This window comes from Chlamydotis macqueenii, chromosome W (assembly GCF_036417535.1).
Source record: "Chlamydotis macqueenii isolate bChlMac1 chromosome W, bChlMac1.mat, whole genome shotgun sequence".
NCBI classification, from domain to species: domain Eukaryota; kingdom Metazoa; phylum Chordata; class Aves; order Otidiformes; family Otididae; genus Chlamydotis; species Chlamydotis macqueenii.
In genome coordinates, this window is record NC_141592.1 from 1,015,389 (window position 1) to 1,038,499 (window position 23,111).

The 23,111-nt window shown below is 46.6% G+C and overlaps 1 protein-coding gene across 2 annotated transcripts in view; it reads right to left on the reverse strand.

Annotated features, from left to right (window-relative positions):
- The window catches only part of WDR7 (WD repeat domain 7), a 106,488-nt gene that overhangs the window by 32,838 nt on the left and 50,539 nt on the right, over positions 1–23,111 (reverse strand). For both annotated transcript variants that reach the window (XM_086769589.1, XM_086769588.1), the window contains one exon: positions 12,486–12,707. In XM_086769589.1, the coding sequence (XP_086625715.1) occupies positions 12,486–12,707 (222 nt within the window). The remainder of the gene's footprint in view (positions 1–12,485; positions 12,708–23,111) is intronic.

A 23,111-nucleotide genomic window follows, 5' to 3' on the forward strand; every position in this document is an offset into this window, starting at 1 on the left:
TTAATAGTGTCATTTAAGAGACTAATTTTTCATTAAAATAAAATAACTACAGTTATACAAACATGAAGGAGGGCTAAAACACACAACGCTCCCAGATAAACATCATTTATCATCATCTCTACATAATTATTTGTTATCTCTTAATAACGTTCATTTAGCTTACTATTGCGATAACCTATTGATTTTAACGGGTTTTTCTTTACTTTTCAGAATTGTCATCTACGAGTTGCTTGTTTTGTTTATTAAATAAACTGCCTGTCACTTTCAGCACTCAGAAAAGCCAACAACAGACATGTTTTTCTAGGAAATTAACGCTAAATCCTTAGGTGTGTGTAAAAAAAAAACCTGAAAGTTTCTTTTTAAAGTGCACGAAGGCCACGAAGCTCTAATCTGTGTGAATTTTACGTCCTAAAGGTAAGAATCTTATTAAAAATCGTGACTGCTCAAACATTACCACAATGAAATATGCCTACCCTTTTCTTGGGAGTCCTCCTACCATCGCTCCTGCTGACACCTACCTTGTGTAAATCGAGCTGAGGAAAAAGATGAACTAAACAAAAGTCATTCCGCTGCCCGTTTCTCAGCCTGGACATCTTTGTTTAAGCTTTGACTTGGCTTAAATGAACGAATTAATATTGACAAAAACATCAACTAAGCTAATGAGTTGTTAGTTAAGGCAATAAACATGTCACATTAGAGTCAGCGCAGTAAAGAGGTAATTAGCCCTGGAAAAGCTCTGCTGATTGGGGCTGCGGCGATCCTTTGCTCTTCACCTTCGAGCCCGTGACGTGGCGCAGGGCCGGGAGCGGCCACGCTACGGCACGTCCCCAGGACCGCGCAGCCCGGGGCAGGTCCCTGCTCGTGCCTGGCAGTTTTTCCATGAACCTACGCACCTGCGTTACTGCTGAACGGGCAAGAGAATGACCAGTTGAAGGTATTTCAGTCAAAGTTTGGGCCAACGTGGTGACGTGGCAGCAAAGATCCTGCCAAACCAAATGAGAACGCAACCTGTGACTGCACTTCAGCGCGCTCCTCCCGCTCGCCTATTCAACGCCTATGAAATTATTATTAGCAGCGGCTGCGGCCGCTTTGGTGGAAATCTAAACATCATACTCCTGAAACAGAACAATAAAAAAATCTGTCCTAGTATAAGCTAAGTTTTGATGATTCACATGTACCTTCTGTTAAGGAAAAAGAATCATTAAACAAACCAACAAAAGCGCCTTTCATTAAAAATTAGAGTGTGACGTACGAGCCAGAATTACCCCACGCACTAACTTCACAGAACCACAGCTCGGGAAAGAACACGCTGTATAAATCCGTGTGAAGATATAATTAATTTCTCAGTAGAAAAGGATGACATTTGGGATAGAGAAAATCTGCCAGTTCTCTGAAAGTATTTCTAGATATCCTCGCGGGAAACACGCCGCGTGCCAGCTCAGAGATCCCCCAAAAACCTACATCCAGCAAACAGAGCCGTGCACGTAAAGATCTGCCCACTTTTCCATGCGTTTGCTTGAACACCGAAATAAAGGTTTGAGGCTTTCATCCTCATGTCATTTTTATTAATGAAAGCGTGCCAGGAATACTACAGCTTATCAGTGATTTTCAGTGCGTAGAGCCCCTGGATTTCCAAGCCGTCTTTGCTGGCTGAGTCTCAAGAGCTGTAACCATATTACATCAGTCAGCGTTATCCCCGCTTTGCCGACAGATTTTAAAAAATTAAATAATTTGCTCAGGAAAATCAATAGCGCAGGCACGAACGAGACACTGATAACTCTGATTCCCATTCTCATAATTTGCCACGAGATCAAGTTCCAACTAAATAAAAATGATGGACTCCAGGAATATGATTTAACTTGCTTTGCATCCTTTTCTGATGTTACAGGGGAAAAAAAAAAAAAAAAGTGAGGAATTGCAGCTCTATTTTTTTCAGCTGGTCACTCTCCCCTGTGTCTGCGGGCACGGTGTTTTTCTACAAGAAATGAAACCAAACTGCCACCCTTTCTGGATGATTTTTTTTTCCCCCCGATTTGATGAATACCTGTGTGAAATGCCAAGAGAAAGACAGAAATATGAATTTGGCGAGCTGGCTTAAAAACCCATGTCCCTTAATCCCTTCCTGCTTCTAGTGCAGTGAATCTTTATTACATATCTCCTCTCCTCTTTCAGACAGGTACAAAACCAGAGGATATTTTTAGGCCTAAATTAAAAAAATAACTAGTCGTATCATTTGAAGAATCCTTTTCTAGAGACGTAATGATGAAAATATTTTCTTTTTCCCCCATCACACTGTCAAATTTCCTAGTTATTACAGAATTAATTTTCAGCATTTTTTTTTTGCCTTTAAAATAATCCTGACACAATTTTTTTTTTTCAAACGAACTTACACTGGAAGAGAATATTCCTGTTTGCCGATGAATTCTTCAAGCCATTTAAATATCATCCTCGCAACAGGTGCAATGCCTACAGCTTCTAAGGTAATTTTGGAATTAACACAACTAAGTAGGTCGGTATTTATTTTCCAAAGCACGGTCTCGCGGTATATGAGGAAGCCAAGTAGTTATTGCAGATGCCAGGAACGAGACTGCATTTCATCCAAAGCCAGGGGCTGCCAGGCAGGGCCGTCACTTCGGAAAGCCTGGGGGGCCGCGCAGCCATTTTGCGCTGCGGATCAGACAGGACAGCGCGAGACCTAGGAGTGCGTGGCCAGGGCGTCGCTCTGCGCCCCTTCACTCGCAGTACGACGACGTGAAACGAGCTCTGAACGCTCCCGAGGCAGGAAGGTTTTCCAGGGGCGGCGTGGGGGCGCGGGCCGTCCCTACCTGCCGGCAGCCAAGAACAACGGGACGTTCCCTGCGCAGGCGATCGATAGCCACGGCAAGGGGAGAGAAACGATTCGCCCTCCTGGGGCTCGATAGCCCCACACGGCACGCGGCCGCTGGCGTTTTGGCTCTGCTCCGGGCCGAGGGACAGCCCCTTCCGTCACAAATACTCAAGCAGTAACGTAATTCTGAAAAATATCTAGGGAAAGGCAGTCCCTGCTTGTTTTGCAGGAGCAAAAGTTGGAATTGGCAAAAATGCACATTTAAAATTACATTTCTGACTTGCCCCGTGTCCTTTTTCTCGTTCCTAGCGAAGAGGTGAATGTTTGCAGATGTACAAATGCTGGAAGATGGGTAACCGGAGCACAGAGAGGCTGACGGAGAACGCGCCGGCCGGACACACGAGGCCCGTCCTGCCGCCCCAGCGGTGCCGCCAGCTCCCGGCCTGCCCTCAGACCCTGCCAGGAAGCCAAGTTTGTCCTGACATTTATATCAACGTCTCAGGGGTTTGCAAACGGAACGTTTCTGCAGCACATATACAACCTCGTGCTTTATTGAACAGCTAAAATTTCATTTCTTAACAATAAAAGAAAGAAAATTATTGTTCTTAGCCTTATATCTGATCAGAAAGGAAGTGTCCTCACCCACATCGAAGACTTAAAAACATCAGAAATGTTATTTTACCTTACAGGGAACATCTCTCCCTGTTAATTATCCATGCAAACTCTGTAGGTTTACCAGAGGATTCGCGGGTCAGAACAACCCACCCTAGACGCAGTAAATGCCCCGCGTTTCTATGAAACAGCGTTACATATATTGCTCTTTACATCACGTGAACAAGCAGAGAACTCTCCTAAGCGGGGCCGGACCAACGCTGCCACAAGTTACACAAAAATTCCGTGAGATTTTGCATAATTCATCAGGAAAGGGGAGAAAGGAAAAAGCAGCAAGTGTGCGTAATAGCTGGCTTCCCAGGGTTTTTCTCTAACTCTGGCCTAGTTAAGCTGACCTAACAATGCCATTTTTCTTCCTCTCAAAACCTGCAGTGGGGGAATCAAATGTGAAAGCAAGATCAATTCTGTTCCAAGACAGTAAATGAGTTTTAGATCAGACTTCTTTCAATTTACGGAGAGAACCCAACTATGCTGCCTTAAATGCATTCTCCAACTATGAAATTATATTACAGTGCTACAGAAAGAGTAAACTAGCATTATTTTAATCCAAAATTTGTTTATAATCTAGCAGGAAGGAGAAAGTCAATATGACTCTGGTCATAACTGTGCATTAAACTTTGTGTTTTCATTCCTGTTAATTGCATAATTCCAATAAACCACGCTATTTATTTTAATCTAAATTATATAATGTTTTCTAAATAAAGCTATTTCCATAAAAATCATCATCATTTCATAGGAAGCAATTGTTTTTTTTCCATCACAGCGGTGACCAAACTATGTATTAATCTTAGAAGTTTTCTCCCGTTTCACGTAACTGTAATGGATTTTCGTAAGCGGCCCAGCCCCCCCGTGACCTGCAGAACAGCGGAAGGCTCCCAACACCAAGTCAGTCACGTCAGCGCAACAGCTTGCAGGAGCTGGGGATCACAACACAGCCTTCTCCATAGCGCCAGTGTCCAATAGGCAAACGCATCCATACCAACAACGAGGCGTATTTTGTTCTCAACTACTGGCACCACCACCTCTACGCTAAACTGGTAACCACAGCACCAAAGACAAGCACACCAGCAGAGGTCAGGTTTCCAACACACAGATCTCCCAACAAGCCCCGTGCCAGCCCAGTGCCGGTGCTGGTGGACTGCTGCCCTAGACGAGGCCCCATCGCCTTTACACCGCGGGGGACACAAAGGTCAGCTGAAGGACTGACTGAAGGAGCTGGGTCTCTTCTCCCTGGAGAAGGCTCAGGGGCACCTCATGACAGCGCTCCAGTACTTAACGGGTGGCTACAAAAAGACGACAAGGGGCAACAGGTTCAAGCTGCACCGTGAAAGGTTTCATCTCGGCATAAGAAAGAGGTGTTTTTACCGTGAGACCAATCAATCACTGGAACAAGCTCAGCAGGGACGTGGCGGAGCCCCCAGCGCTGGAGGTTTTCACGATGCGACTGGACAGGGCGCTAGGAAAGGTTGGCCCAGGTGATCTTTCGAGGTCCCTTCCAGCCTGGGCTGTTCTGCGAGTCTATAATTTTTACTGCTGTTCTCCACAGCAATTTATTCCAACCGGCTGCAGATCATCACCTCAGAGACCATCCCCAGCACAATACCTGTCATACACGCTTGAGTTGATTATGTGCTCCTATGCTGTGACATTGCACAGAGATGAATGCAAATGCTTATAAAACATAAAATTAAAGAAATCTGAAGTTAACAAGGGATTATTTTTGTTTTTCCACTGTAAGTGCTAAGCGGAGCCAGCTGCACAATGACACAACTCTGGTGCCTATACAGAAGGAGCACATACACGATGAGAAGTTGGAAAACAACGCTGATACAGTGAATATAAGATAAAACACTTCAAAACTCACGGTCACACAAGTGCACCCACACACAGGTGGAGAAAGGAGGTGCCATTTCGGATTCGATGAAAGACCGCTCACCCAATCTCATCGCCGAGAGCCACTGCTACAGTAGCTACTCCAAAAGCTCCTGCTGTAGATGAGCAGATCAGGGAACCAGCGGCCTCAAAAGCATTATTATGCTGATTGGTTTTGTATATTTTCTCCTACATTTCTCCTTTCTAAAATGAATAAGTAACATCTCGCAGTTCTTTTCCTGGGTTTGTGATTACTCTTATCACACCCACGTGTAAGACAGTGAAAACGTGACTCCTCTCCTGTTCTTTTAAGGTAAGGATGCTTGGCTTGGCATCTGCGACCCTAATGAAGGAATCATGTTAATTTGTATGATGAATTAAATTAGTCTGAGTTTCTCTTCATCTCGCTCATTACAGAGGCAAGCGCAGGCTGATTTATTGACTTGTCACAGCGCAGGAAGCAGCAGCTCATAAAAAAGTTCTTCTGAAGTGTTCTTTTTAAACATGCAAACTATCGATCGTCGATGTTTGGGGGCTATTTTCTCAGGTACAGCCACCGAAGAGGAAAAAGCACGTGGAGCTTTGGTTTGCCCGTCTGACACGTGAAGAATGCATATTTTAAGCTGGTAACGTCGCATGTAGATGACGCAATTGAATCCTCAGGCACACTGATGTTTGCTGGTTGGCGAAGCCCTCTGTAACTTTTAAGTACAACTTACCTGTCACATCGTCGTAGTTCAGCCCCACTCAGGGCCAAGCTACGCAGCCTCTCGCTCACTGCCCCCACGCTCCAGTGGGACAGGCAGGGAAACTGGGAAAGAAAAGAAGGCAAAACTTTATACCCCGACCAAGATGGCCCATGGGACGGACCAGCCCTTGGGCTAATCTGGGTAACCTGTCCCAGCTGTGTCCCCAGGCACAGGGGCCACCAGCTCCAGCTCCTCTCCCAGCTCTGGTGAGAATTAACCCTGTCCTAGCCAGAACCAGGACACACGTCAAACATTAAATGTAATGTCTAAATGTAACATTAATTCAAGAGCAGGTATTAACCACACAAAAGATAGCAAAATAAAACTACAATTTTTTTTAGTATTTTTTTTCGTGGAAATAACTCCTCTTTTCCCTTTAGCACAGCTATCCCAGCTGGAACACCTGTGACCGACGCAGAACGATAACCTAGGCTTTGCGCATGATCTGTCCTACTACAGACTGCTATTGCTTGTTGCGCCGTCAACAGCACTCCGCGCGTTTCATCAGCCTCCCAACCAGCTGGCTACTCGTGCCAAATGGAAGTTGTAATCAGATTCCAAGAGAGAGGACCTTTCACCACCCACTTCAGGCAGGAAAGAATGAATCTCAGGTAACACACCCGATCACAACGCTCTGCGGACAGAAAATATCTATTGCAATTAAGAAGCATGGCTGAAAAACGGCCTGATACTACATTTACTCGGGCAGGTATTCTCCTCTTGACCCACAGCCCCCTCCTGCACATACACTTCCCTCTGGACAGTAAAACGCAGGGCCGTAAGCCTGAAGTGATAAAAGCTTAAATCGGGAATCCCACACCTCACAAGTGCTGTGAGGTTTTCAGTGCTGTAACATCTCATCCCAGCTCGAGGCGGGGCTGTGAAGAGCACTGGGGATGGCACCAGCGTGGGACTGGACCCAACCCCAAAGGGCTGATCCCTCAGGTCTCCTGAGCAACACGAGGTACTCTGTTACACAAGGCACATTTTGGAGAATTAGGAGCTAAAATGAGTCATGACTGGATAGGGGAAGGGGATCTGGGACAGCAGAAAGGAGCTCTTGTGCCTGGACCAAAGAGAGAATCCCAGTCTAACCATCTCTCACCATAAATCCCGATTGCCAAGCGCCCCTGGGGTTCTGCTCTCCGTACCTTTCCGTTGGACATCACCACGATCCCTGCACCAGTCCAACCACTCATTTTCACAAGAACTGCAGAAATCTGCAACGTTGCTGGCATCAGCAGTGTTTTCAAAGGGTACGAGGGGATCACACACATTTTGTTTGCTTAGGAAACGACTAATGTGTGTATCTCCTGTGACACTCCTCGTTCAAACAGGTGTCTGAGTTACCCTCACACACTTCTACAAGAAAAACTTCTGTTCCTTATCTGTAAAATGGGAATAATATTGTCCCTTTCAGTTTTACAAAACCCTGTTCATGTCTGACAGGATTTGTGGAGCAGGTTTTTCAGGATATCTGGTACTACACCAAACCTTTTATCCTAAACCAGCTTTGCCCAAGACTAGCTCCTCCTGCAGCTGGCAAAGCGGACCTGACTCCTGCCGAGGGAAGAGTGCGGGAGACCGGGATTAACCCGTGTAGCTCGGCACGGGGCCCGCGGGGCAGCCAGGGCCCCAGCAGCGAGACAGCAAGCGCTTGGTGCTCCAGGTATCGCGGGCCATGCCAGTGCCTCCCCTCCACTTCGCCGCACGGCAGCCTGCAGGACCCTGGAAAGATGAAAGTGGAGGAAAAAATACAGTATCTTGAATTTTTATTACCCCCAAATGGGGTATCAGTCACAAAGCCGAGCCTCCGCTTAGCGTGAAAAACATAACTGACGGGGACTTGTTTGGTGCTGAGCCTTCCTCAGTTCAAACACAAGGCAGAGAGACTTTAGTTCCCTGGGATATAACCCACTACTACAGCCACGATGTTAAATATGCAAAAAGGAAATGATCTGATTAAAAAACATCTAATTCAAATCACTCGCCTTCTACAGGATTTGGGGAAAAAGGTGAATTTAATTTTTAAGATATGATTTTGTTGCTAAAGCCAAAACTAGATTTGAATTAGGGCATAATATTTCCCACAAAGATCGACTGTTTTCCTTCATACAGATTCACTATTTTTTCTAAACATTATCTCTACGGCTAAGATATAGATTTTCATAAACTACCATCTTTCCTTTTTTCCCCCCTCTCCCTTCAGGGACAAAATTCTGCTCAAGACACTGATCTAATCATACCGACTCAGGGAGGAAAAAAAAAAAAGCACACTTCAGAGTTACTAGTACACAGAATTTCACAGCACGCTGACCGAAACATACAGATCCAAAAAAGGACAATAATGTCAGGAACCACTGGATCTGTGCAACTGTGAGTGGCTTTCCGCACAACCGATACAAAAATAGAGCCAACAAAACGGTGTGCGCTGCTAGCAGGCTCCTCGCGAACAACCAAGCCGGTTATTTGCTTGAATCACGTTGTGGTGGTTTTGGTTTTGTTTCAATTAAGTTGCCGAGCCAGTTTGCTTAATTTGCTCTGAAAGGCCGCTGTTCAGGCGCTCAACTGATTTATTGCTCCTGTGCGCGACGATCCCGAGCGCCGGCTCGTCTGTGTTAATCGCTGCGGCCGCCTCAGCCCGTGGGCTCTGCGGTAGGCGCGTGTACTTAGCAGGGAGCGACCTCCTCCGCGCAGGGGTTGCTGTCTCCGCGCCCGGAGCGGGGATTTAAATCCCCGTTTCACCCTACAGAACTAACGGATCAAAGGCATTAGAGAAGGTCACGAGGCAGCTGACGGAGTAAAGATATTCTGCGTTCACCGTGAGCCTCAGATTTACCCCATGTTAAATTCTGTTTTCATATTAAATACATTTGGGATACTACACAAAAGCCTGCAACAGTGGAAACTCCTGTTTAACAAAACACATGAAATACCTGACTTCACACCCCCAGTAATTCTGTGCCTGCTTCCTTTTTGCGTGCCTACATATGTGTAAAAACGGACTGCAAAGCCACAGTGCATCTTGAAAGGTAAAGCTCTAACGTACACAGACACAACTCCAGTAGCAACAGAAATCTTGGGAAAATAAATAAATTGCTTAGAAAAAGGCATCCGTAGGCTGCAGCGATCGGACTTGCAGAAGATAATACCGAGTGGTGAAGCCTGAATATCAGGCAGTAATAACACTAAGAAACAAAAATCCAAACCTGAGGAAAACACCACAATGTGCCATGTCCCATCCCCGGGTCTGACAGATTTCCCTGGGAGAGGGCAGAAAGGGACAAAGCTCCTTCCTTAACGGCAAATCCCTGCTTCAAACACGGATGTGCTAGATTCCCAGTGTTACTGAAACTGTGTTTCCTTTGAAAAATAACTCTCTTCTTCATTCTAACCTAACGACTTATTTGTTTTGGCTGAAGGCTTCCAGAGACACGGCTGAGCAGCCTAAAGGGAACCCCTCCAAGGTGTAACATTTTACAAATACGGCTCTGTAATGGAAAAAAAAAAGTCTTAACATCAGGCAGTACAACCCTACACAATTATGCAGACAAATATATTTCTATTTCTGTCCAGAAATTTCACATCCTTCCCCTCCTGCCCAACCAGCACAGCGGCCAGCTGCTGAGAATTTGCGACATCGTAATTAAAAAAGGAAAAAATGAAAAATGCTATCAACTGCTGGCTAGCTTATTTAACCCAGAACCAGAGTGACTGCTGGGGATTATGCAACGCGGAAACCCTAAAATTCGCTTTACGTACATGCAGCCTGCAAAACCAACGCAAACAAGCCAACGCCGAGAGCACGCTGTGGCGTGTGACACTGACTGAGTTAAAGGGCAAAACGCTTCTCATTAATAACTACACTGATGGCAGATGCTTTGACAAATACACCGCATTAACAACAGCATCCAGCAGTTTCATATTCAGGACAGAGGAGTCGCTCAGATTTATCAGCCCATTAACTTTATAAACACAGCATTAGCTGCAGTTTAAGTGCAACGCGGCGCATCTGTAATGAGAAATTCTTTGGGTGGCATTTCATAATTAAATATCTCATGAACTATTTGTAAGGTCAACAGAGATAAATGCAGGGTGTCGGGCAAGGTCATCGCATGGATTTCTAGAGAATTCCACGCTCTCAAATAGGGTCACTGTTATTATTTTGTTAACTACAGTAAATCACAACACGCACAATTTACACAGCGGAAACTCTGCATGCATTAACGGTGTAAATGAAGAAGTAATTTGTTTGGATAACTTATTTTGATACAGAAAACACTGTGGCTTTAGGCTACGTGCAATCCCCTCGTTGCTCAGGATAACTCACGGCATTTCAGTATACAGTAACAAAACAGGACTGAAAAGGTATCACGGCTTAGACCGAAGGGGAGAAGAGGAATCCCCAGAAATGGTTTCTGGAAACACAGTCACAGGTGGCCAGTGCCGTCTTCTCCATCCTCTCACACCCTCTCAACCAGCCCTTCTAAAGCCAGCAGAAACTGCACCATGCTCAGCTCAGTGGGAGATGAGTTTCAACCCTTTCTGCGTGGAAGATGGAGGTTGTGCCTACGCCGGTGACTTCAGTTCCACGATGTTCCTGAGCTTCTGAACATGATCTTCTGCCATTTCATTGGAATGGCTGCTAGCTCAGTGCCACATGTGCCAGCCCACGTCCTCCTGGACAACGCCGAGCCTGGCTCTGGGCTCTGTGGGCACTGCCTGTTCCCCGCGGGCAGGCTGCTCACCATCACCCTCTCCAGGGGCTGAGGGAATTTATCAGCGTGGTGCAAGCCAGCCCATGCCAACAGGCATCAGTAGAAGGGCAGGGTCTACAATGTTTAATCTATTAGTACGGGAATAAAGCTACACTGATCTATTATTGTTATGGTATTACATTACCACGTAACTAAAAAGGCAGCGCTTTCCCTGCACTTCATTAAAACAAAATTGTAAAATTTATCATCACTATCTGTAAAAATTACTAGGAAAAAAACCATAAATTTTGCACCTTTTCTGACCAGAAGTCTTTGTGGCCTGATACAGACACTGGGAGCGAGACTGCTCTCTAGTACAAACAAGCAGAAACAGAAGAAACAAAACAAATACAAAGCGTGCCCTCAGTCACGCTGCGGCAGACGAGGCCTTCCAGGCTTCTCGTGCTCCGTGAGACAATCAGTGCTCCTCCAACTCATTCTCAGGTTTGACGCGCCGCACAGCGCGCTTTGGAAGGAAGCGCGTACGGCTCGCGTAACCCGGGCTCCAGACAGCCCCCCTCTTTTCTCATCACTGCCAGTCCTCCCCCTGTAATCGCTCTGAGCTGAGACAATACGCTGCTTTTCAATTATTTGTTTTTTTCATTTTTCCTCAAAGGCATCAGGTGAAGACTGAACGAGCGCAGGAGGAGAAATCCGCTGCTGTGGAATTATTTCCTAGCTAACCAGACAGGGGATGTTTTTTCAAGCAGTACCAGCAATGAGTCTGTAGCACTTCAGAGAGATCTTACAGAGATGACAAAGGGAACTTTCGCCAGGCTACACAAACAAATACCAGCATGCTCGGGAACCCGGCCAGAATCATTGTATGAACCCAGGGCCCTGTCGCTGTATTTGCTTCTGTTAGATTTTCCAGTATTACCATCAAAGAGTCCATGTGCAGATATGTCACCATCATGTTTACGGTCCACGCTAAGGATAACACCACAGTACCGACTGCGATACAGAACCAGAACGTGGCACTGGACACAGCAAACCTGGGACTCCACCATTTTCATCTTGCACGCTTCCCCTCCCCTCGGCTCTCCTCATCGCTAAGGATGTTTTTCTACAGCCTACCGATCCACGTCCCAAATGTGTGTGCGTGTGCGTGAAGTCAGAAAGCTTGCCGGTGCTCACGTACAGGGGGAACCACTTCACTGAGTGCAAGACCTACCAAGTGCTGAAAAGGAAGATCAGTCAGTGGAAGAGGCAGGAATAGTGCCCAGACAGTCTTCTCCCTCTCTCTACTAACCCAAGGAATGTCAGGATAAAAGCAAGAATTACATAAATGCAGTCTTATATGCAAGTGCTTTGGTTTAACTGGGAGGAGAAAGGATGTCAGAACTCCAGCAGAACAGCCGTCGGTGCCTCCCTCCCAGCAGCACCACAGCAAACCCAGTCACCAGCTCCACTGTTCCACTATCAGCGCTGACTTCTTGCCAATCTCTTATTGCTGTTGCATACGTTCAACATTTCTAATTTTCGTCTTTCCCAGCGAAAGGACATTTTAAATGAATGGGTTTGTACTGGAGTGTAAATAACACCCGTTCCTGCCCGCCCCCCTGCCCCAAACACCAGAGCAGGGTGTAACCCCCCTGGGTTACTCACAGGTATGCCTTGCCAAGGAGTAATTTGATCCGCCGCTAGTCAAACCAAATCCCTCGGGAATTTGACTGGAACTACGTGGCCGAGTGAGAAGTTTCGGAGGTTCAATTTCAGCGCCAAATTCCGCCCCGATCACGCCCAGCAGGACGATGGCTGTGGCTTGCTTGCGTCTCTCTTCGTAGGATGTAGAGATCTTTTTCGTTTGTGGGAGACCAGACAGACAGCCTAAAATGACAAGTAAGAGATATGAGAAAAATCAAAAGCAGGGATTGTTCTTGAACAGCCCAGACAACATCGTATTTTCCAGAGAAAGCAGAAGGTTTCTGTTTAATTTAAGCCACGTCTTCAGGACTGGTACTGCCCTTACCAGGATTTTCAGCTGCCGGAGATTATTCCGGTTTACTTCTCAAAACCTACAACGCGCGATAAAACTCTAAATACCACCTACTGCAACGGCTGTCTTCAACGACACCCACCCTTCAAAACTGTGACGATCTCCCAGAAAAACAGCGCCACTAGAAAACCCTCTGACTTCATCGATTTATTTGTTCACTTGAGAAAATACCTGTGGAATTCTGTGTCTGTCTGCTTTCTGGGAAAGGTGACCTTTGCTTTGCTGCTTGTGAATTTTACATTTGTGTAACAAGTTGTGGGGTTTCGTTGTTTTTTAAAGACGACGGATTTTTTGGAGAATTTATTTGTATTATATAAAAGCATCTTTTTGTGTAAGAATCCACCATCGTGTTCAGATTCTTACTCAATTTTAGCTAACAGTGTACGCCACTAAACCAAACTAGTATTTTTGTACACTAAAACGTCACGTATGGAATTTTAACAAACATTCTTAAAAACGGTGAAAAAACATCACTGTACGATGAATTTTACATAAAACTGAAATGTACATCATTGGTATAATACAGCGGAGGGATTTTTAATTTCACTAAACACATGAAGTTTGGTTTGGTTTTATTTTTTTTTTTGAGTAAAGAAACAAAATCTTAGAGGAAATTGACTGGCATGCAAACACCGTATTTATTTACTCAGCCCAGCGTGCTTTTACCTGTAACACGGATTCCCAGCATAGCAGGAAACGCCCTACCGTATATTCTACAAAAATAACCAAGCCTGAATCCTTCCTGCAGCGCTCTGCTCTTAAACCTTCGCTGAGAATTCGCAAGGCACCACCCGGCGCTGAGTGGGACTTAGCGGGCTCGTGGATTAACGAAGGGTGAATGAGCGAGCCGCACCGTACGTCCCCGAGGAAAGGGAATGTCACCTAGAAGCAAGCTACCCAAATTTTAGAACCTGTGTTAGAAAGCTGTCCTCGTCCAGGCGACCACGCTGCGGCTGTGACAGCGATGTGCCAACCAAGTGGGAGAGGAAAACAACAGAAAGCTTAACAATGGTAGGGCAGGAAAGAAAAGAAAGGAAAAAAATCAATAGTAGCTGCCTTCAGAGGAAGAAGGATGAAAAGGGGCTGTAACACACAAAGCAAAACACGTAACAGCTTTAATTGTTTCGCAACCGCTTATCCCACTCCCGCCATCCGCAGCCACGCATTTCCTGCACGCCTGCACGCCCTCCCTTCGCGTGTCCCACCCCGCTGCAGCCCCTCATCCCCGCGCCCAGACGAGCCGCTGGCGGGCGCGCGCCAGCTCCGGCACGGCCGCAGCCCAGCACGCCCCGTTTCCCGGGGTGCCCCGCCGAAGCGCGGCGCTGCCGGCCGGCCGATGACGGATGGCGGGCTCCCCGCGGCCGCCTCTAGCCCAGGTGCTCGGCCAGAGCCCGGCGTGACATCTCAGATCAAGATGAATTGGCACCAACTCCCGAGCCAAGATTGTTTTATACCATTTAATTTAGTTTCTTCCCCTGCTTGGATGAGCACAGCTCTGGTTATGGATTTCTATTCTAATGCGCTGCAGCAGGCGCGGGGAGCGGGCGGCCGAGCAGATGCTGGAGCAGGGGACGGCGGGATGCTGATCAATAGGCGAGGCGCTGACCCCGGCCGCGCCGCCCGCGCCCGCCGCCGCTCCCAGGCGAGGAAGAAAGGAAGAGCGAACACATGTGCTGCTTCCAGTAGGAAATTAAACGGCGGGGGCACTCGGTGCCTGGGCCCTGCCTTCATTTGATTACAGCAATATGAAGTTAACCCTTCACCACATCCCGAAGGACGGAATTCAAAGCATCCTTCAAGCCGCAGGCCTGCCTCAACAGAACTTCCACGGGGCGACTTTAAACGGCAAACACCAAACCAGTGGGCATCTGGCGGGCGCTGGGCACGCAGCCGAGCCAGCTCCTACCTGACCCCGCGGCTCCAGCGCCCAGATGCCGGGGAGACAATTCTTTGTTAACCAAACAAGACATTCCAGCCAGGACAGGGTGGGAGATGCTCAGAGTGTTTCGGTGGCGATCTGGCACGCGAGAGCCTTTATCCCGCTCGCTGCTGCAGCCTAGGATTTTCTGCCTCAAAAAACCCAAACCCCAAACAACAACAACAAAAAAAACCCCCAAAAACCCCCAACCCCAAACCAACAAAATCCCAACTCCCCCCACCAACATCCCTCCCCAAAACCTCCAGATGAGATGGAAGAAAAATCCTCTTCAAATAATTTTGCCTTTTCCTTTTTTTTTTTTAAAAATTACTAGCAGAAATATACAATTAATTGCAATGATTTCCTACAAATACGCTGACAGCCATTTGGGATATTTTAAAATGAAAGAGCGTCTCCAAAAGTAGTCCTTTCTACAGTTTCATTTGTCTCCTGAAAATTTGGTATTTTCTCACAGCGACGTGCCTCCGTTTAATCATGCTAAAGGCTGACACAGAGATCCATTTTCTTGACAGGACGGTTGATCACCCTATCACAGCGAGAAAATTAATAACCTCAAATAGCTCTATGTGGAAAACAGAAGCTACGTCGGGGAAAGGACAAAAGCCGCCTGCGTTTTCCTTGTGAAAATACCCCGCTCCCAAAAGAGAACGCCAGCGCATCCCCACCTTCACCCAGCTGGGTTTTCCTTAGCCAAAATGACCACATTCTATATTTCAAAATATCTCCATTTTTGAGAACTAAACATCCGCCACTGCCCAGAGGAGACAGCTTTACAGATAGCGCGAAGCGTATTTATGAAGTGTTTGAAATACAGGTGAAAGATTTCAGAAGTTTAAATTGTTTAAAAGGCTGGAAGGTATTGATTACTTCATTTAAAAAAGCAGGCAGAGAGTGCAGCCATGAGGTCAGGGTAAATTTAACAGTTTGAAGCACTTTACTAAATAACTCTAAAGATCATGTTAATTGGCTTTGCACAGTTCTTGGCTAAAATTAATTTTATCCTAGCTTACAATAAAAGGATTAAAAGACAAATTAAGTTCTCCAGGTTTAACTGAAAGAGGAATCAATGGATTGGAATTAAGGCTGAAGGGGGGTTATGAGAGACGGACTGCAGCCACTTTATATCTGCGAGGAGGGGCGGGCTGCTGGGGCTCCCACGTGGCGTTAGGTGTCACGGACTCGCAGGAGTGTGACCACTGGACACGCCATCTGCACGCGTGCTGCTGCCGTGGCGGTTCTGAGCACAGGAGTCTGTGCCAGAGCCAGGTGTGACCATCGGACACACCATCTGCACATGTGCTGCTGCCGTGGCGGTTCTGAGCACAGGAGTCGGTGCCAGAGCCAGGTGTGACCATCGGACACGCCATCTGCACATGTGCTGCTGCCGTGGCGGTTCTGAGCACAGGAGTCTGTGCCAGAGCCAGGTGTGACCATCGGACACGCCATCTGCACATGTGCTGCTGCCGTGGCGGTTCTGAGCACAGGAGTCTGTGCCAGAGCCAGGTGTGACCATCGGACACGCCATCTGCACATGTGCTGCTGCCGTGGCGGTTCTGAGCACAGGAGTCTGTGCCAGAGCCAGGTGTGACCATCGGACACGCCATCTGCACGCGCGTTGTTGCCATGGCGGTTCTGAGCACAGGAGTCGGTGCCAGAGCCAGGTGTGACCATCGGACACGCCATCCACACGCGTGTTGCTGCCGTGGCGGTTCTGAGCACAGGAGTCGGTGCCAGAGCCAGCTGTGACCATCGGACACACCATCTGCACGCGTGCTGCTGCCGTGGCGGTTCTGAGCACAGGAGTCGGTGCCAGAGCCAGCTGTGACCATCGGACACACCATCTGCACGCGTGCTGCTGCCGTGGCGGTTCTGAGCACAGGAGTCGGTGCCAGAGCCAGCTGTGACCATCGGACACGCCATCTGCACGTGTGCTGCTGCCGTGGCGGTTCTGAGCACAGGAGTCGGTGCCAGAGCCAGGTGTGACCATCGGACACGCCATCTGCACGCGCGTTGTTGCCATGGCGGTTCTGAGCACAGGAGTCGGTGCCAGAGCCAGGTGTGACCATCGGACACGCCATCTGCACGTGTGCTGCTGCCGTGGCGGTTCTGAGCACAGGAGTCGGTGCCAGAGCCAGGTGTGACCATCGGACACGCCATCTGCATGCGTGCTGCTGCCGTGGCGGTTCTGAGCACAGGAGTCGGTGCCAGAGCCAGGTGTGACCATCGGACACGCCATCTGCACGCATGTTGCTGCCGTGGCGGTTCTGAGCGCGGAAGGGCGGCCTCTGGCAGCCCCAGCCCACCAAAACCGTGCCCCAGTCCTGTTCTGTCCAACGGCCATTGTCACGGAGAGCCACCCAGTCACAGCATGGTGAATGACAACGCCACACAATTAACTACAGGGTTGTAATTACGTCCAATAATTTAAACGTACCTGCCATCACTGATACTTAAAGGGCATCCAATTATTTACAGTGAAAAAAACCTAGGAAAGATGTCGCAGTGGAGCAGGTAACAAGGGAAATGGAGCTGACAGCCAGAAGAGAATCCCGGTCCGAGCTCAAACGCAGCACAGGTGCCCAGCGCCAGGTACACCACAGCCAGGGCCTGGGAGCCCAGCGAAACCACAGTATTTTTTAAATGTGTTTGAAACAAACAAAATAATTCACTCAGGACCACAAACGTACTTTGTGTCAAATGCGGTAGAGAACTCAGACCTGGCATCCCAGCCTGGTATTTCAAAGGTACAAAGAAAACTGACAACCAAAGCCCTCTCAATTTTTGTCACAGCTCACGTTTCTCAGCACTGAATGAATGCAGCCAGTCCCTATTTACAGGTGAAAGTCTGTAAACTGAGCCCCACGAAAAGCATCGTCGCTTTTCCCTCCTGCCTGCCAGCTCCCCCTCTCTGCATTTCCTTTGTCAAGTTTTCTATTTACTTATGATGGGGAGGTTTGTAACTGGGCAGGCTGGGATAAGGATTGCTATTCTTCCTTCCTTTTCCCCTCTATCTCTCAGGCCTGCAAAAAATACCTAGTTAGTTAAATTCAAAGAAATCCTCACAAACGGCAAGGAGGAAGCGAACGCACACCAAAATCTGGTAGCGACAGAACCTCCTGGCAACAGCCGCTGAGACTGCTCACACGTGGAACGGCGGGCGTTTCTCTGCACCGCATGGGACGTTGTCAAAGAATGCACAAGAGCTGCGCGGCGGGGGGAATGCAATTCTGCTTGCATTCACCTTGGCTGCCAGTGATTTAAAATATTTCTTCATGTCAACTGTACTATTTTCTGACAGAAAATAAATTTACATACCACTCCGCTTGGACCCAAAAAGGAAAACAGCAAAATTTTTAAGAGAACTATATGCTAAACATGCTTCTGGGAGATATTCACCCTTCCCTTTATTGTTCAGGAGTCTTAAACCAAAGCCACGCTATGGGTTTGCCTACATTTCTAGTTTTAAGAATTGTATACAGGAGAAAAATGACTGTAATTTCAGCACCTCCTGAAAGCTTACAGAGACAGAGTGCACAATGAATCAGAACTGAAAAATATTATAAAGAAAGAACAGAATGTGACCACAAGGGAAACGCAGAAAGACAGCAAACACTATTTTAGCCAATCTTTCGGAAGTGGGTTACTCACTGCTAACCTCACCTTCGAGGTACTCTGCTGCCTGGAAGCGCAGCCGTTCCTACAGACACAGCTCCCTCCACCGGCTCCGCGGAGACGGGGCCAGCACGGCAAAGGCGGAGGGCGAGGGACGCGAGCGATGCTCGGGGGGTGCTGGACCGGGCTGACCCACCTCGCTCTCACCACATGACTAACAGGATCCCAAGTGACTCCACACGGCCTCTTCTCCCTGCAACCGTTTGGCTTCGTTTCCAACCACCACCTCGGTTTTGAAGGAGGTTAAGCACTACATCGTAGCAACAACAAAATCCAAACCAAAAAAGCATCACAGCCAGAACTCCTCCAAAGGCAGGGTGGATTTTGGATGCAGGTCTTTTGCACGCAAACGCTCTTTGCTAAATACACTTCCAGTAATTCAAGTGACATTTTCCTCATTATTTGTTCTGCTAACGGAGCGTAAATGCAATACACGTGAGGAAATCTGGTCCAACGGAAGGAAAAACAAACCTCTGCCTAAGGCAGCCTTTTCCTCAACTCTCCCGCTGTGCACAGCCGCTCCTCGGGAGCTGAAGCTCCTGCCTGGAAGCACCAATGCCGACGGGAAGTTTGGGAACGGCTCCCCAGCGAGCGCTGCCAGTCCATCTCCAGGACAGTAACTTCTCCAGATCTATTTCCTTATTTCCTCAGTATTGGATGCACTCAGAACGCCTGCACTAAACACCACGGAAAGAGCTCTTCCGAGAAAATTAGAAGGTATAAAGAAAAATCATGACGGGATGTACCTCTGAGTGAGACACAGCACTGTGTGCTGCCAGGCGCGCAGAAACCCTGACAAAGGCAGCTCTAACTTAGGCACACATTCCCCTACCGCTTACAAGAAAAAGCACCTTATTTCTGTTTTCAGTCTTTCGTTCAGCGATAGTGAAAAACAGGGTAAACTGACACACTCCTGATGTTGTGACGCTTGCCAGAGCAATTCCATAATCTTCAATATGAGATTTACATAAGTACAGACTGAAAAGCTCATGTATTTTGCAAAACTAATTTTTTTCCCGTGCCTACATAAAAAAAACCAAGGTAATTTCCAATTGACTGGCACCACGACAGTCAGTGCCCGGCGGCCGAGCACAACGCAGGGATGTGGCAATACGTAATTAAAGAGACTGTGATTGCTAACTCTGAAACCTAATCTTTACCTTCTATGGTTATTAAGTATTTTTTACCGTTTCATTTTTGCTGTTTTCACAGTACTTCACATCAGACTGTTCCAGGAAGCACAAAGGAGAGGGAAAAATCAAACCTAAAATTCAAAGCGTAGCTTGCTCATTAAGACATAACGCAATTGTAATCAATCTTTTTACTGCTCCTATAACTGAGACGAGAACTAAAACGATCAAAACCAAACTACGCTGCAGCGTTATCCACATACAGTTGAAATGCACACTGCTTGAATCAAATTTACTCAAGAAAAGAAGCACAGGCATTTGAGTGCCACAACAATTAGCATTTTTAAGTTAAATCTCTCGCTGTGTTTTATAAAGATATCTGCTAAAAAACTGCTAAGGCAGGGAAGGGAGCCACATAAGAAAAAAAACAATGCATTTTATGGGGATTTCCTGCACATTCCAACCCTAACCATCCTATGATTCTACGATTTCATATATATTTATTTAGATATAGGCACTATCATTCTATGATTGTATTTCTATTATTCTCACTGAGAAGGTACACACGTTTTAAAAACAAGTATGCATATGTTTACATAGTGAAAGAGGACTTGACAACACCACTTGAAAATCAAATCAGGTAGAGATGAGGAACAGAACTGCTCTGGAATAAAACCAGAGCTGGTTTTGGGGGGCTTTGTTTTGTTTTTCCTCCCCAAAGGTCTCCTCCCTACTGGCACACCGAGCTGATTTATTTGATAATGCCTCTCTGGCTGTTCTCTTCTCGCGTCTGCAGCCAGGTACTTGAAATAATGGGGCTTTGTTACTGTAAAAACTGGAAACGTTTAACCCTTATTTTTCTAATATTTCATAGGACATCTTAAAACAGACAAGTTTAATAGCTAAATATCAGTAAGTCACATAGCTTTGTGTTATTAAGGCAGGACATTTCTGGTTTGCTGTTTGACAGTATATTCCCTGTGTGACGCCAGGAACATGGTTTTACGCAGGTGGCCAGCTGCAGCAACTTTGAAAGGACAATTATAAAACCTCTCACGGCGAATAACGGTATTTATTAGGTGATTATGGAACATGATTTTGAGAAAAGACTGCTAGCCTCCAACCAAAGCATCACCGGTAGCTCCCAGCAGCCTCAAGGGTTAAGACGCTGATTTCCTCCTGCATAGGTGGAGCTATTTTAAGCCAACAGTGTGTTTAAATCTGCACCAATGAAATCAATACCGCTGCGCTGCTCAAGGTGAGACCAAATAAACCTGTCGGAAGCTCTGAGAAACAGGCTTTGCGGTACGCGCCGAGTGCTAAGTGCCTTTCAGTCCAGAGATCTGGCATTAAAGAATCATTAGCCATCAGTCATCCTTCCTACAAAGCTCAAGGCCTGAACCTGTTCCGTACCCACGGGGCACGAGCACAGGCCCGGTGCCCGTTAGCGCTTCCAACGCCACGTCGCCTTGGTCCAGCACGCCCGGACACAACCGCTCCACCACAGACACCGCACTGGCCAGCCCAACAGGCCCACACCAGCCAAGCACACCCTAAAACTTTACAAACCGGCGTTTACCTTGCAAGAAGACAAAAGGCGGACGCGTAGTACAGCTCTACCCACGCGCTCAGGATTTACCAAAACCATTCTGCTCCTTGGCGAAGTTGAAGAGCGCTGCCTAAATCCCAGGCTGCCTTGCACATTCAGGTTAAAGCTAGTGATAGATGACATGTATTAATTGCTTTCGTGCAATTATAGGTTCTTATCTGGCCACACCGCAACTTTTTTTTTTGCGGTAGGAAACATTGACCTGAGTGTCAATTATTACTTTATGAGGAGGTTATATGAAACCAGCAGCAAACTGGTGTCACCTACGTAACTGCCAATACCGAGGGTGCTATAGCCAGTCACTGTCTGCCTGTAACATACTAATAAAAACAAAAAAATATTTAATACTTATAAATGTGTGAAGTAAAGCAATAATAAATTTCACTTTTTCAATATACAGGCATAGAGGTTAACCTGTTTTAGCAATAAACATTCATTTTTCCTTTGTGAACTCTGTGCTGAAAACGTCCGTTCACTTTCAAACAAATTAGCTGCTCTCCTCAGTATGCACGGGTTTTCGCCGACAAGCTCGAACTAAGGCATCATCATCGTAAACTAATCGAGTTCTGTTGTAAGCCACGCAGCCCCAAGTATTCCGTAACTTGAGAATTAATTTTACCACAGTGACATCTGATTGTTTCACACCACGCCTGAGAACCAGACACTAGTTAAGTACTAATTGCCCTCTAACCTTGTTTGCATTTTTTGCCTGCAGTTTTGTGCTGTAGTTTCCAGAAATCCGTATTTCTCTTCATTGCTGTGTACACAAATGAGTCAAACAAGAGCGTTTTAAATGCTCACCACACCTTTTCAAAATTGTTATCATCATCACTTAATGTCACTTTGGTGCATTAACTCAGTGCTTTAAGCCAGCAAGTCACGCTGAATAAAACGCGCCCGACATCCCCCATCTGAAGAGCAGAGGATCCATTTTGTCTTTGACCATTCCCCTGCTCTCAGCTCTGCGAGGAAGCAGCATCCTCGCCCATTTTGTGCTCCCAGACGCCGCAGCCCAGTGAAATACTCTGTCATCACAGGAACGGCACAGCAGAAGAGAAAATTCTACCGAAGTGCCACGGAAGAGCGGTGGCTGCAAAAAGTACTCACGCGATGTAGAAAAGCACATTTGCTACGCGAGCCCAGCAGCCTTTCGAAAATTACTGAGGTGTCTGGCTTACGGCTTCCTAAGTGCATGACGCCACTGAGCATCTCAGTAACTCTCCCGTTAAATTACACACAACGCTACAGAACAGTGAGAGACGGCATTGTTAACATCTGTATTAGAACTAATTTGCACGTAACCAAAGCCAGATAAATCTAAACACAAGATGTATTTCTTTTTTTCAACAGCATTTAATAAGCTGTTGATCAGAGCCAATCAAATAAATTTATTGTTGACTTGCAGATCTCTAGGCACAGGTAAGCCTTCAATAAAACCGGTACAAACCTGGACTTCACATTCTGAGGTACGATTGTTATTTGATTGAAGGGAATGTTAAGAACGAAACTATTTTACATTATAGCCTTTTGGAAACCGAACGGCAACTTTTCTGATGCTTTATGAAAAGATGCTGCTCCCATTGGAAATCAATAGGAAGGCAGAAGAAATTAGATAGCTATGATTTGCCAAGAAATCAATAAGGAATAGAGCAATACCAGAACACATGTTCTTTAACTTTTACATATTAAAATTTGACTTTCAGGTGAGCAGAATTTTAAGAATTTACATGAGAATACATGTGAGATGCCATTAAATTGTCCTGACATATCAATCATGTAATGTCTGACAATTTAAGCTATTTTGCTTTTAAGAATTTCTGATTTTGACAGATTAACACATTCCCACTGGTTAAAGACATTATTCAATGTGAAATTATTTAACATA